The following is a 14,856-nucleotide window of genomic DNA, read 5'->3' on the forward strand; positions in this document are numbered from 1 at the left end:
TACACATTTGTTTACATCCCGCAGGTCTTACCCGAGAGAGCGGGTAGGGACGAGGTTTTTCTCGCTGCACAAGCTTTCTGACTTGAGCCCGGAGGGGAACTTCAAGCCCAAAGAGGGTTACGTGCAAATGCAAGAGTTTGAGATGTTTTTGCTTGGGGGGCTTCCGCTATTATCGTCGTTATAATCATAATTCAGCATTGGTGTGGCTTTTTTGACAAGTTGCCTCCCCATTGTACTCAAGGTTAATGATCGGGGTTGCACAATGTTTGCGTGATAAATCATCACTGGGCGGCTCTTTCATTCTGTCCAGGTATGATGGAATGGTGCACAGGTAGCACACTTACCTTTGAACCGTTCCCTGGATTCCCATTCCAGAGCAGAAACTGTTGCATTGGTGCTTCACTGTAACTGTAACACTAACTATAGTGACCCAACGATGAACTGGTGAAAAGCAATATAAAGCAGTGATTTTTTATTTATTTTTTTTATATATAAATATTTTTGTAAATCAGTATTCTCTTTAAGGCACAAACATTCTCAAAATTCCATCCCAAAAAGATAGTTTGTCATCAATTACAATTTCCTGATCTTCTCTACTTTATTTTAATCTAACTCATGGACCCTCATATCTGTTTCTCACCTTCACCAACGACCCTGGTATTGGCCTAATGGTTAGGGTGGCTGGCTTAAGGTCTTAGGGTATTGAGTTAAAGCCCCTGCCATCCTTTCGAGGTCGGTGAAATGAGTACCAGCTTACTGGTAACGGGGGACATTGCATCAGTGGAACAGCGACACCCCGAGAAAATGATGCGGCCAAGCAGCCACAGGCTCCTTACGAATGAATTTCAAAAACTTCCACCATTGAAGGTGAACGTAAAGGTTGTGGACAAAAAATGGAAACACCTGGGCACATAAGCAAAATTTTGGGAGGGGTGGGAGTGGTTTAAAGGGTGTAGAAAAGATCATGGCTTTGGACGGTGGATGACCTGAGATGGTAGTGAACAGCTGTCTTGAAGACTGGGAGGGAAGAATGAGATTGAAGAGAATGTGGAAGGTGGTTCCACAGATGGGAAAAGAGAAATAAATGAGTGGAGGTGAACAGTGGTTCTGGATTTACGCAGTTTTATGAGGAGGGGATTGCTGGTGGGCCGCGTGGGTCCTGCAGATACTAGGGGGAGGACAGAGCACGGAGAGGGCAGAGGGTGTAAGACCAGAAATGAGAAAAAGACAGAGACCACCAACTTGTCGGCGATGGCGAAGTGATAGGCCCATGGACTCAGCTTCATCGTGAGAGATTCCAATGATCTTGAAAGCCTTGATTTCCATGGTGTCAAGCTGAGCAAGATGTGAAGCAAGGGAGACAGCCCCAAGGGGAGAACTGTAATCCATCACGCTGCGGATGAAAGCCTTGTAGGTGGATCGGATCTCAGGTGCACCAAGGAACGACTTTGCACTACATATGATGCCCAGTCGTCTGGCTTTGGAGGCCAACTTTGAAATGTGGCTTGCCCCAGAGAGATCATGGCTGGGAGTGAGGCCTAACAGTTTGAGTGACTGAACCTCTTTGAGACGGTTGTTGAGAAAGTAGATGGGAGGGTTTGCAGTACGGTCCTTTTGGAGAGAGAGAGGTGTGTGGGATTTCTCAGGCTTGAAAGACATGTTCCAAGTGTTTGACCAGTTTATGATTTGGTTAAGGATTGAGGAGAGGGAAGATGCTGCTGCCCATCAGAAGAATGAGGGATGGCACGGCAGAGAGTGACATCCCTCATCAGCAAAGAGTTAAAGAGGATTTTACAGAGAGTCATTGATGAAGATTAGCAATAAGATGGGGCCGAGAGCACTGCCTTGGGGTACTCCAGCCTTGACAGCAAGATGAGAATTAAGGGTTCCGTTGAGATTCACATGTTGACTACGAGAGTGGATTCTGTGGCCATATAGTTTGGAGAGCAAGGCAGGATGCCAGACTGTATCAAAAGTTCGAGATATTATGTCCAGAGAGATGGCCCTGATCTCATGACTGATATCGAGGTGCTCCATCCATTGTTTGGAGAGTGGAAGTAGTATGTCCAAGGTAGATTGTTCATATCTTGTGTATTGTGTGCTCATTGCCACATCCTTTGCATAACGATTTGGTTATTTTGATGGTTTGGGTTTATCTCGGCTGGTTTAGGCCTTCCTGATCTTATCCCCCAGACTCGCACACCCGTTCATCCTGCTTCCCCTCATCATCCCTCACCATTCCCATTCCCACCCTCATTCGAACTTCTTCCTTACATCTTCAATATAAAACAACAAACAAACAAAAGAGTCCTGTTATCTCGTGTTTTGATGATTCATTTGGTTCTTTGTTTGCCACGTATTGTGCACACCTGCTTCCTCATTCCTCAAAATTTGCTAAATTTTGTCTTTTATTTGACTTTTCACTCCGTCTGAAAACCATTCTCTCGCACCCTTCTTACTTCTCAAAACGATCACAAATAAAGGATAAAAAGTCTTTTTCATTATTTCAAATTCTGAACTCATTCCTTAAGTAATTTTAGTCCCAAACTTATTTCTTTCCTCATTTCCCCCGTTGCTTCTTTCTCCACTCTCCCTCCCTCCTTAAACTCAAATCCATTTAAATTACTTTTATCATGTTTAATCTTCCTGCACTCTCATTTCCAGATGTCATTCTCCCACACTGCTTCCTCTTCATTCCTTCCCTCCTGTGTCATTCCTGGATCGCTTGTGGACTTGCGCCCCATCTCCCATCACGTTCATACAGCGCCGCCGTCTTCCTTGGTGCCCTTAAATCACCCTTCCCGGACATCCAAATCCTGATGTCAGTCTTCATCATTCTTCCCTTGAAATTATCAATTCAATCCCCTTTCCCCATCACTTATCCACATTCCCACACACTTCTCTGTCTGCGTCCTTCCCTGTTCCTTACCGCATCTGAGGCCTGAGCTCCAATCTGACCGATCTCTCAATCCAGGCCCATCTCTATAAACCTGACATAATCTGCTCAACAGAATCCTTACTTCCACAGGATGTCCCTGATTCCTCCATGTCTTTCCCTGGTTGTCTTCTCTGGCTTCACAAGACCCTGTCCTGGTGACAGAGTTGCAGGTTACATCAAAAACTCCCTTTCTCACTGTCCATGTGCTGCTCTCAACTCTCCAACCCCCCTAGAACTACCTTTGGGAGGAAGGATTCATAAAAAAAAAAATAGAGGACCTGTGCATTGATTTGTGTGCTGCTGGATTGTTGTGTACATTCTGTGGTCGTAGGGTAAGAAACAGTGAGGTCTTTCTGAATAATAAATAGGTGTGTGTGTGTGTGTGTGTGTGTGTGTGTGTGTGTGTGTGTGTGTGTGTGTGTGTGTGTGTGTGTGTGTGTGTGTGTGTGTGTGTGTGTGTGTGTGTGTGTGTGTGTGTGTGTGTGTGTGTGTCTGTGTGTGCACGCTTCTGTTAGTGTGCATAGTTTCTTCTCCTTCATTCCTCCTTTCTTTGTATCTGTTTACTGAAGGGGTGAATCTTGCAAATCGTTTTTGTAAGGTTCACCTAGCTGTGCCCGGATGGGTTTGAGGGGAGAGGCCAAGCAGCCAAAACACTAACCCTGTCCAGTTTCCTCCTTATGACTCCATATTTGTCTATTTGAGTTCCTCCTGAAACTGCAATGCTGTATCTGGTCACTTATTCTATTTGTATGGCTGTGCTTTCCACCTCCCATACCTCCTCTTGTTGGTCTGTGTGCTGTACCATGCTCAGAACAGTGACAACTCCATTTACATCCATATATATATATATATATATATATATATATATATATATATATATATCTATCTATCTATCTATCTATCTATCTATCTATCTATCTCTCTCTCTCTCTCTCTCTCTCGCTCTCTCTCTCTCTCTCTCTCTCTCTCTCTCTCTCTCTCTCTCTCTCTCTCTCTCTCTCTCTCTCTCTCTCTCTCTCTCTCTCTCTCTCTCTCTCTCTCTCTCTCTCTCTCTCTCTCTCTCTCTCTCTCTCTCTCTCTCTCTCTCTCTCTCTCTCTCTCTCTCTCTCTCTCTCTCTCTCTCTCTCTCTCTCTCTCTCTCTCTCTCTCTCTCTCTCTCTCTCTCTCTCTCTCTCCATGGACCAACTTATAATCAACTATCCTTCATAAGTGGTGATTTCAACCGTCATCATGCGAATTGGCTGGGCTGGTACCTCTTCAACCAGCCACAGCACTGAAGTCTGGAGTGAAGTATTTAAATGCGATTCCATGGGCTTGACCCAATCTATAGACTTTCCAACCAATAAATCTGCCAATTATAAATCTTTCCAATGCCAGGGAGCTCAAGGTAAAACAAACAGGGGTTTCGGTTGTAATTATAGGGCGATGAAATTATAAATCAAAAAGAGGTAGTTGGAACACTGTATAGGAATTTAGTGAGAGAGGGTTGAGCGCAAGGCGACTAGATTGATTCCCGGCCTAGCTTGACTCAGCTATGTTCTGTGTTGTAGCTCTTCCACGACCCTAGTCTATTTGACTGGTTGCAGTCCAGCGTAGGATGAAGGCATCCTTCAAATCACATCAGGGGTCGTGGCAAACTCGCCATGTTTGTGAAGCTTGGGTGGGCAAAATAGTTAGGGTGGCAGAATTTGGAACCTGCTCAGAGTGTTAGTATAACCCACCTACTCTTTCTGAAAGATATTGAGGGTTATTTAACGTTCACCAACCACCATAACGGCAACAGCCCGGCTTAACATCCATCGGACAGAAGGCACACATCGTCCTGCGCGCAAAACACCAGGATGACAGTCCACAGCCTAGTTGTGATTTGAACCCAGGTGAGTGCACCTGAGCACCTCGAAGGTATCCTTCCATATTTCGCTTTGATAGTGTTAACCTAGTTTGTACCGGTTGTAGTGGCATGCGCCTGTAATCCGGCTACTCGGAGGCTTGGGTTGGAGGATCGCTTGAAGACGGGAGCTCTGCACTGGGCCGCACTATGAGAGGGTGTAGGGCAGCTCGGAATCATGGCGAAACCCAATCCTTATCCCTGTGTCGTAAGAGGTGACCAGGGTTGCGTCAGGAAGGGCATCCGGCATAAAACCTGTGCCAAATCAGTATGCGGATCATAACGGATGATCCGCTGTGGCGACCCCTAACGGGAGCAGCCGAAAGACGAACAACAACAAGTGTTAACCTAGTTTGTGCCAGAGAAGATTGCTACCCAAGTAACAAACTCCTTTCTTCTGAATACCGAGAGCATTTGAAGCTGGAAGATGCCACTTCCTATTTGTTGGAAACAATTAGAACAATATCACTAGCATAGCACCACACTTCCTCAATAAGCAATGAAGTGAAAACAAAACAAAAAACATCAACTTCATGGATCATGGAAGCACAGCCATTTGATACAGTCGAACAAATGCAGCAAATCAAAATATTGTTGTGCAAAAGGACAACAAAGAGCACTCTGAATGATGATTAGAAAACTGTACGTCATGCTACACTTGGGTACTAATTAATTAAGCATCTGGTGTGTAAAGTGCAACTAGGAAGGTGAAAAATGGAATTTGTCAATGATGCATAATCACTAACCATATAAGGCCATATCTGTTTGGACATAAAGATGGTGAAGACAATACTTTTGGACTGTCACGTAGGAGCATGAATAGCACCTACAGTTTAGCAGATTTCCACGTCTGTCGCGTGCAAACGAACAAGAGACACAGAACTTATATCGGAGATCGATAGAATGGAGGGGGGTAGACGTAAGGAAAGGCTTGATGGAGCAAAGGTCTTGCGTGCGGGCATCAATAAACCGGTGTTTGCACGAGGGAATAGACAGGCGGTCCGCACGCGAGGACGGCCACCCTTTGTTTGTCAGATACACATTCCCTATCAAACAATGATAACTCGTGCTGCTGTTGTTGCTGGACCACCCCACTTGTTTCATGGACCCACAATGAATACAGTTGGCCCATGTTCATACAGCTTTTGTGCTGAACTTTCACGCAGCAACAAAATGACTCATTCGATCTGTGTGACGTGTGGCGTGAGATTTTGTCACAAAATTGCAAACTTGGTCGGAACATTCTTCAGCAATATGATAATCCGCTCAAGTCATGTTTAAAAATTCAAATCCTTGCCGGGTGGTATCACGAACGAGTCCGGGTTATTAGTAAACAGGACTCCGCACGCACGCCTGCGTGGCTTTCCGTAGCACCTATGTTGTGCTGTATGCATTTTTTTTTCAACTCCATTCAAGTTTTGTGTCATATAATCATGTTCATTGTCATAAATGTTAGCTTTGATCAGCATTTCACGTGCAGTATGTTGTGCTGGTTTGCATCATTGCTGGGGATGTGGGGACGCAGCTGATCATCAGTATTGATAGTCCATTGGGACCCTACTCTGTACAGATCGTCGGTGCTGCCAAATCGGTCTCCTTGGCTATTGGGCACAATCCTGGACAGGGGCCACTCTGACGCAGGATACTCAAATGGCTCAATCATCCCAGCAAGCTGGGAGAATTTTTTTTTTTTTTTTTTTTTTTTTAGAATTTTTTTTTACCTCCGATGACCTTTGACCCCCCCCCCCCCGGGAACCTTAATTTATTCAAAATGGCGGCAAAAAATTGACCTTTTTTCATGTTTTCCTTCTCTAATGTGACTAATAAGGTTTGTAATATATCATTTCATATGTTTTTCACGTCAAGGAATATGCTAATCACATTTTCAAATTGATTGGATGTTGCATAGGAACGAAACTAAGTAATTTAGGAAAAAGGAAGACTTGAACAAAAAGAAAAATACTAGGCCCTTGAATACTATACAAACTTACAAAAAGCACAAAGGACCTTTGACCCCAGACAGTCTAGATTTACTGAGTACACCATCGGAGAAAGGACTTCTAGCAGAAGTGATATATTTACGCTTAACTGTAGCCCCAGACATACGCCGACAAAGATGTGCAAAGGATGGAGCAGGGAAATTCCGCACTCAAAAATTCAGTTTGACCGAGCTACACAACTCTATGAATACTATCAATTTCGATGAATCCGTGCAGGATAACATTTATGAACTTTTGTTGGCGGCACCGGTGTGATCTCGGTGTTATGTTGATCTGAGAATGACAAAAACTTCAATTCTAGCAAAATATTGTGCGGTCTTCGAAAAAATATATTTTTAATCTTCAAATCGTTGCATAAGTGTCATTTTCGTATTTCCTGATCGGAAAAACCTATAAATTGATATATTAAAAGCCATATTTTCTCTCAGTTGGTCAGAAATTCATAAAAATATCTTTTTTTTTGTCGCCATTTTGAATAAATTAAAGTTCCGGGGGTCAAAAGTCATCAGAGGTTAAAAAAAATTCCAACGTTTTCAGATTCAGCATCGAAAATGGCCATAAAAATGCGATGCGAAGACACTTAACCGAAAAAAAAATTCACTATTTACCCAACCCGAGTATTGATTGTACACGAGTCCACAGATCATGTCATCACTTCTGCCTCCAAAAGTGGACAGACGTTATGTTTTCAGCCCTGTTTGTTCCTCCGTGAGGAGGGTATCTCAAAAAGTTACGGATGGAGTCAGACGGAACTTGGTGAACAGGTTGAATGTGTGACAAGGACGAATTGATTTGATTTTGGAGAAGATCCGGATTGGGATCCGGCTGATCAGTGAGATACAAAACATAAACTGTTCGGCCTGGCAGAGATACATGCTCTCCTGAGTGCCTGTCTCATTAATGTGACATTCTTCAGGTGTCGCTTTTAACAACAATAATAATAATAACTAACAATAAAAAATCATTTTCTCTGAAACCACTTAACCGATGTTTTAGTGACCATACTTTTATCGTAATGGGTACTCTGATACACCTAAAGTTTGGCATCAATTGGTTCTGTGGTTTGACTGAAGGGATTTTTTTAAAAGATTTTAGCTTCAATCAAAAATAGCCGCCCAACCACGCAACGAAGGACATTTATTTATCAAACTTATTTATCATGATTAATCGATTGTATATATGAAGTTTTGCATCGATCTGTTAAGCAGTTTTGGAGAAGTTGTTTTAAAAAAAATTGTTTCTTCAATATAATATGGCTGACCAACCACTTGACCTATGACATCACCATTGTCACAATATGTGCAGCAATTGTCATGGATCATATTTGTAAAGATTCGCATCGATAGGTTAAGCGTTTGCAGAGAAAATTTTTTTTTAAGATTGTCCTTCAATCCAATGTGGCTGCCAGACCATGTGACCGATGACATTTTTGCAATCACTCGTATATCCCCAAGAGTTGTTGATGACAAAGTTAAAGTTTCACGTCATTTGGTTCAGCGGTTTGAGAGAAGATTTTTTTTAAAGGTTTTCCCTAAAATCCAATATGGCTGCCAAACCATGTAACCTATGACATCATAGTTCTCACATTTTTGTTCCACATGGATAGCTGATCATACCTGTAAGGTTTCACATCAATCTGTTCAGCTGTTTCAGAGAAGAATGTTTTTAAAGGTTTTTTTTTTTTCCAAAAAAAAAACTTCCTTGAGGATCACCCTCAGAAAGTTTTGTATTGATCGGATAAAGCATTCAAGGTGTCCAATTATGATGTCATAATAAAGGCACCAATGACATCATCGTTATCAAATGTTATTCCTATTAGTGCATTTCTGATTTGTGCCGAGTTTGAATTGTTAACCTCCACCATCTTCGAAGATGGATCGAGGTTACTGTTTTCACCCCTTTCTGTTTGTTTGTTTGTTTGTTTGTGAACAGTATTACGGAAAAACTCCTCGACGGATTTCGACGAAACTTGGTGGGGGGGGGTTAGGTATGGTCCAAGGATCATGCCATTAAATTTTGGACTTGGTCCCCCCCCCAAATTTTTTTTACCCCCCCCCCAAAAAATAGAGAATTTTTTTTTTGCATTTCTACATGTTTTTAAGTGATTTCCAACCCCCCAAAAAAAATTGTTACCCCCCCCCAAAAAAAATTGTTCGAGAAAATTTTTTTTTGCATTTCTACATATTTTAAGTGATTTCCAACCCCCCCCCCAAAAATAATTGTTTGAGAAATTTTTTTTTTGCATTTTTACATGTTTTAAGTGATTTCCAACCCCGCCCCCCGCCCCGAAAAAAAGTTGGAGAAAAGACCTATAACTGTCAGCACTGTTGACATATTTAATGAACAAGATATAAGGTTCACTTGAGTGACCCAGCAGTATTGGCGGCAGAGGTTTTGTGCTCTCCCGAGTGCTCCCCCTCTTGTTTTTCGTTGAGCTGTTCTAGAAAAGATGTCCAAAGTTTTTGCTTTTTCCAACATGCCTGCCATACCACATGATCTATGATGTCATAGTTTTTTTTTTTTTTTTTTAGATCTCTATAGGTAGGCGCTTCAATGTTGAAAGTTTCACGTCAACCACTCAAGCGGTTGCAGAGAAAATAAATTTTAAAGCAAATTAAACCTGCAAAATGTGGCGGCAAAAACTAAAATGGATAGAACAAAAACTGTCGGGTTCCTTCTGTACCCTAATCGAAGATCACCCTCAGTTACCAGCATAGAGGAGCATGAGGCTCTATTTGAGTTACCAGCATAGAGGAGAATGAGGCTCTATTTGAGTTACCAGCATAGAGGAGCATGAGGCTCTATTTGAGTTACCAGCATAGAGGAGCATGAGGCTCTATTTGAGTTACCAGCATAGAGGAGCATGAGGCTCTATTTGAGTTACCAGCATAGAGGAGAATGAGGCTCTATTTGAGTTACCAGCATAGAGGAGCATGAGGCTCTATTTGAGTTACCAGCAGAGAGGAACATGAGGATATATTTGAGTTTCCGAGGTGTTGAGCTGATCTGTTCTCCATGAACTTCCTTTCCTGTTTTCTGGATGTGTTGTTTTTTTTTTTCGTTTGCCTTTGATTTCACAAAAACAACAAGAAATCAACGGACATGTTTTCCCGTTTGAATTCCACGTCTCCTTTTATAAATCCAGACGAAAATAGGACTTTAATGATCCATCACCCCAACTTTGTATCTCATTAAAATGTTTGCTCTCTCTCTCTCTCTCTGTTATAAATAAATCTGCACAAAGAAAAATGACCCAGTTTGTGACGTTGCTCTTTAAAGCTTTGGTTGCTGCAACATTTGCTGTAATAATATCAGAGAATAAATCATTCAGTGTGAAAATATTCTCGGTTCATGATGACAACAAACCCGGGATTTTGATTGGGGGGGGGGGGTCGAGGTAAATGGGTCTCGTGTGTAATGGTCACTTGGATGAGCAAAGGGTTCGAAACAGACCAGTGTTTGACAACACCATGAAATGTATTTCCAAAAGGAGAAGTGTGTGTGTGTGTGTGTGTGTGTGTGTGTGTGTGTGTGTGTGTGTGTGTGTGTGTGTGTGTGTGTGTGTGTGTGTGTGTGTGTGTGTGTGTGTGTGTGTGTGTGTGTGTGTGTGTGTGTGTGTGTATATGTTTGTGTATGTGTGTGTCTGTGATACTGTGCATACTATGAACGATTTAAAGAATCTGACTTGCCTCGTTTATCCTGCACGCACACACAAGCTTTTACACTTTCCAAGCACCACCGTCACAAACCCAGTCCAAAGGACCAGGTTCGTTGCTGCCTTGTTATAAAATAATCAAACAGCAAAATTGATTACAATCATCAAACCCACTGTAACCAACAGAGTAATCTGTGCTGATCGACTCAACATTTCGTGCGGGTCTAGTTGAGCGAAAGCTGATCTTCAAATCCATACATTATTATATACAATAACCCACATTCACCATGTACACAACAATGGCATGGACAGCACAAAAACTGATTACAAGTCGTGTTCAAAAACGTTTCATCAACGAGGCACAACATCCAAGTATATCAAACAAGACAGGAAATATTTATCAATTATACCTGTCTCGTATAAAATATCTAGATATTTTTTTTAAAACACAACAACTGTTTTGTGGATTGTTGTGAGTCCTGCACAGCACTGCACATCTCATTTGCAGAACTTTTTTGAATGTCCAAGTCCCAGCACAGTTTTTACATCCAACAAGCTGTAAGTGATCTCACGCAGTAATGAGTGTTATAAACAATGTACAAGAAATGTTTTCGAATGGAAAACTATTTTTTGGGACTAATGGGAAAAACTAATGGGAAACGGCCAATGAGAAGCTGCCATACTGAGACCACGCCCAGGTCTCCCGCACAGCTGGAATCACTTTCATACAGTAGTCACGTGATTCCCAGTCAAACAGCCAGGCAGGCTCGAGGCAAACCCACGCACTCTTATTGGGTGGAAAATAAACGACACATGGACAAAAACCCATGGCTGAACGAACAAAGGCAGGATGGACATGATAAAACGACATAAAGAACTATTTCAAAAACAGCCAAACACTCCTTTGTTCTACAATTAAATAAGATATGCCACATTATCTACACCAGCCTCGGTGGCATAACGGTGAGAACATCCACTTTGAGTCTGGGAGGTCGTTGGTTCAAATTCTGTCCAAGTCATACCAAATGCTTTTCAAATGTCGCGTGCTACTTCCTTGCTTAACGCTGCATTCTCCTACGAGGGCACTCGGTAGAGCGCGTATCTCCCCCACGTAATGCCTGATCCAAGAGAACATCTCGGGCCCCAATATATTTTTGAAATATCGTGATGTATATCGTTTTTGGCCCTGTCTCTCAATGGTGAAGAATCACTTTTTAAAATTGTAGTATCCGGATCCGGATCCAGATCTTCACCAAAATCTAACCAATTTGTCGTGGTCACACGCCGAAACTGTCCACAAAATTCCATTGTCCTCACGAGGTTGTAAAACCGTGGTTAATTTCCCCAGGATTTCTCAGCCTCACATCTTAATTTATGGGGAAATTACCGAAACTGACAGATCTCATTAGAGTTTTTGTACGTCGGAAACCGAAGAAAGGATCTGTTCGGTTCTCCTCGCCGATAGCGTGCAGTCTCTATGGACAATCCGTCGCTAAATTGGTGATCGGGTGGAGGATTTGACCTTGAATCCACCCCACTGTCCACCGTCACAGTTTTTTTATTTTATTATTTTTGTACAGAATGTCGAGGCTCATATAAGAGTGAACACGCAGCACATACAATAAGGGGAGCAGGAGACAAGAAAGGAGGGGGGGGGTGGAGAGGGAAGGAAAAAACAGTGAGGAACAGAGACATTAGGAGAGCTGTGGAAGGGAGATGGATGGGGCAGGGTACATGGGGTAAACAAGATGGATTTTACAGGGACTTTCAGGAAGGAAAACAGGGAATTTCAAGGAGGTGGGTTTGGGGTGGATTAATGGGGGTAGAAAAGATCATGGTTTTGGAAGGGAGAAGATGAGATGGTGGTGAACAGTTGTTTTGACGACCTGGAGGGAAGAGTGGGATTGAAGAAAGTGTGGGAGTTTGTTCCAAAGGCGGGAAAAAAAGAATGAAGGTGAGCAGTGATTCTTGATTTTGTTCGTTTCACCAGAAAGTGGTTGCAGGCGGACCTTGAGTGCCCTGTGGAAATATGGGGGGGACTTATCACAGAGGGGGCAAAGCCAGAGAGGAGATGGTAGAAGAGAGAAAGACCACTGACCTGCCTGTGTTGAGAGAGTGAGAGGCCCAAAGACTCAGCCTCATCGTGGGAGATACCAATCATCCGAACAGTGTGAAGCCGAGAAAGATGAGAGGCGGCAGCATCAGCCCAGAGGGGAGAGCAGTACTCCATCAGGTTGTGGACAAAAGCTTTGTAAGTGGTCAGGAGTTCAGAAGTGCCGAGGAAGGACTTTGCACAACGGAGGATGCCCAGTCGGCAACTGGCTTTGGAGGCCAGCTTGGAAATGTGGCTTTCCCAGGAAAGATCATGGCAGATGGTGAGGCCCAAAAGCTTAAATGAAAGGACTTCTTCAAGAGGATTGTTGAGAAAGTCAATGGGGAGGGGGGGGTACGGGGGAGATTTCTCGAGGGTCCTCTCAGAGAGACAAAGTGAGAGTGTGAGATTTGTAAAGATTGAAAGGCATGTTCCAAATGTTGGATCAGCTTGTGATTTTATCCAGATCTGCAGAAAGTGAAGAGGCTGCTTATTGCTGATCAGAGGGATGACAGATGGAATGGTGGAGGGTGGAGTCATCAGCAAAGGGATAAAGAGGATTTTCCAGAGAGTCAGCGAGATCATTGATGCAAACCACAAAAAGAACAGGGCCCAGAACGCTACCTTGAGGAACTCCAGCCTGGACAGGAAGAGGGGATGAGAGAACTCCATTTAGGGTCACACGTTGGCTGCGACAGGAGAGGAAGTCTGTGAGCCGTGAGTGGAGATGGCCTTGGATACCATAGGAAGAGAGTTTGGTGAGGAGGGCAGGGTACCTGACCGCATCGAAAGCAAGCGATCCGTCTACGGAGGTGGCTCTGATCTCATTTACAGAACGATTGTCCGAGAATGTCTGTAGTAATTGGTAAAACACAGGAAAAAAAAAAACTCTGATACATCCTCTTCAATGAAGACCTGTTGGAGGCCACAGCATTGAGTGACTTCGTGTGCCATACACAGCGTGTCCGAAGAGCCCCACCTGCACCCGTCGTGAAGCCCTCTCGAGCGCGATGCCGATGGCACACACCGCAGTCTGCTCTCCACACCGGAACACGATTACATGGTATTCCTCCCTTCCGCTGCCCATCCATACATTGTGCTGCACCTGCACGCAGAGATGGAACAGTTCAAAATTTGTGCAAGCGACAATGAACAATGGATTATGACGACGTGTTGGCTCCCATCGAGTTATTGACACCGGAAAAGCTTCCAATTACATCAAGTGTTAGCAATAAAGAACATGGAGTCAATATAAATAACCCAAAACACCGGTTTACATTTAAAAAAAAAAAAAGACAACAATGCTTGGTAGAAGGCACGCGCACAACGTAGAGCTCGGAAAGGTCGTGCCTCGGGACATTGTTTGTTGGACAATTTTCCACTTCCTTCCGATAGCTTCTAAAGAATGTATGTTGATATTCAAGGCGTTTGTTGGATTCATTTGTTCTTGTTAAACAGGAATCTTTTAAGCAGTCTAGCCTTGAGAAATAATTTATCTGCACCACTATCACTCCACGTTGATCCACCGTGTCTTCATTGATGTGTCTGTGAAGTTGATCCAACACGAAAACAGAATTCCAATGTATTATTATTAGCATTTCCTTGCCTATCCTCATTATCCACACCCCCTTAACTCTCCACATCTCCATGCAGGTCTTCCTTTCCTCTAATCTCCCACCATCAGTGCATTGTACTGTCTACCACCTCTCTTCTGCGGGTCCTCGATATTGGACACAGAATATAAAACGAGCTCAAATGAGCTAAGATCCTCGTCCTCTTAATGATGACGTCATAAAAACGAATATGACGTCATTGTGATGTATCAGGTTTGCGATAAATAATTATCTGTACTAATGCCCGGCTTGATTCCCGCAAACAAAATTCAAACGGCTTGCCTAGTTTCGGAAATAATTGTATAGGCGATTTCCATTCGCGGCGATATTATGACGTCAACTTTTTTTTCTAGGAAGAATTTCCAAAATTGGAGATGGTTGCTGCCTGTGCGTGGGCTTTCTGCGTATACATGGCAAGTTTCACGAAGAACCGATGAAAACTCTGGGTTGTGAAACAAAAAATGTCAAAAATAGGAATGACGTCATAAAAATTGAAATGACATCATAGTGATGCATCATATGTGTGGAAATTCATCTCTGCTAATGCCCCGTTCGATTCCCGCAAACATAATTCAAAAAGCTTGCCTAGTTTCGGAGATAATTTTTTAGGCGATTTCCATTAGCGGAGATAATATTTTGACGTCATAACTTTTTTTTCTAGGAGGAATTT

At 43.0% G+C, this 14,856-nt stretch overlaps 1 protein-coding gene across 1 annotated transcript in view; it reads right to left on the reverse strand.

Annotated features, from left to right (window-relative positions):
* Nucleotides 1–14,856, reverse strand: part of LOC147020685 (uncharacterized) — a 30,699-nt gene that overhangs the window by 11,231 nt on the left and 4,612 nt on the right. The window contains exon 2 of the mRNA XM_085893804.1: nt 13,553–13,678. Within this exon, the coding sequence (XP_085749930.1) occupies nt 13,553–13,678 (126 nt within the window). The remainder of the gene's footprint in view (nt 1–13,552; nt 13,679–14,856) is intronic.

Source organism: Eptatretus burgeri, chromosome 9, assembly GCF_056783735.1.
Source record: "Eptatretus burgeri isolate ZD-2024b chromosome 9, Ebu_testis_v1, whole genome shotgun sequence".
Taxonomy (NCBI): Eukaryota; Metazoa; Chordata; class Myxini; order Myxiniformes; family Myxinidae; genus Eptatretus; species Eptatretus burgeri.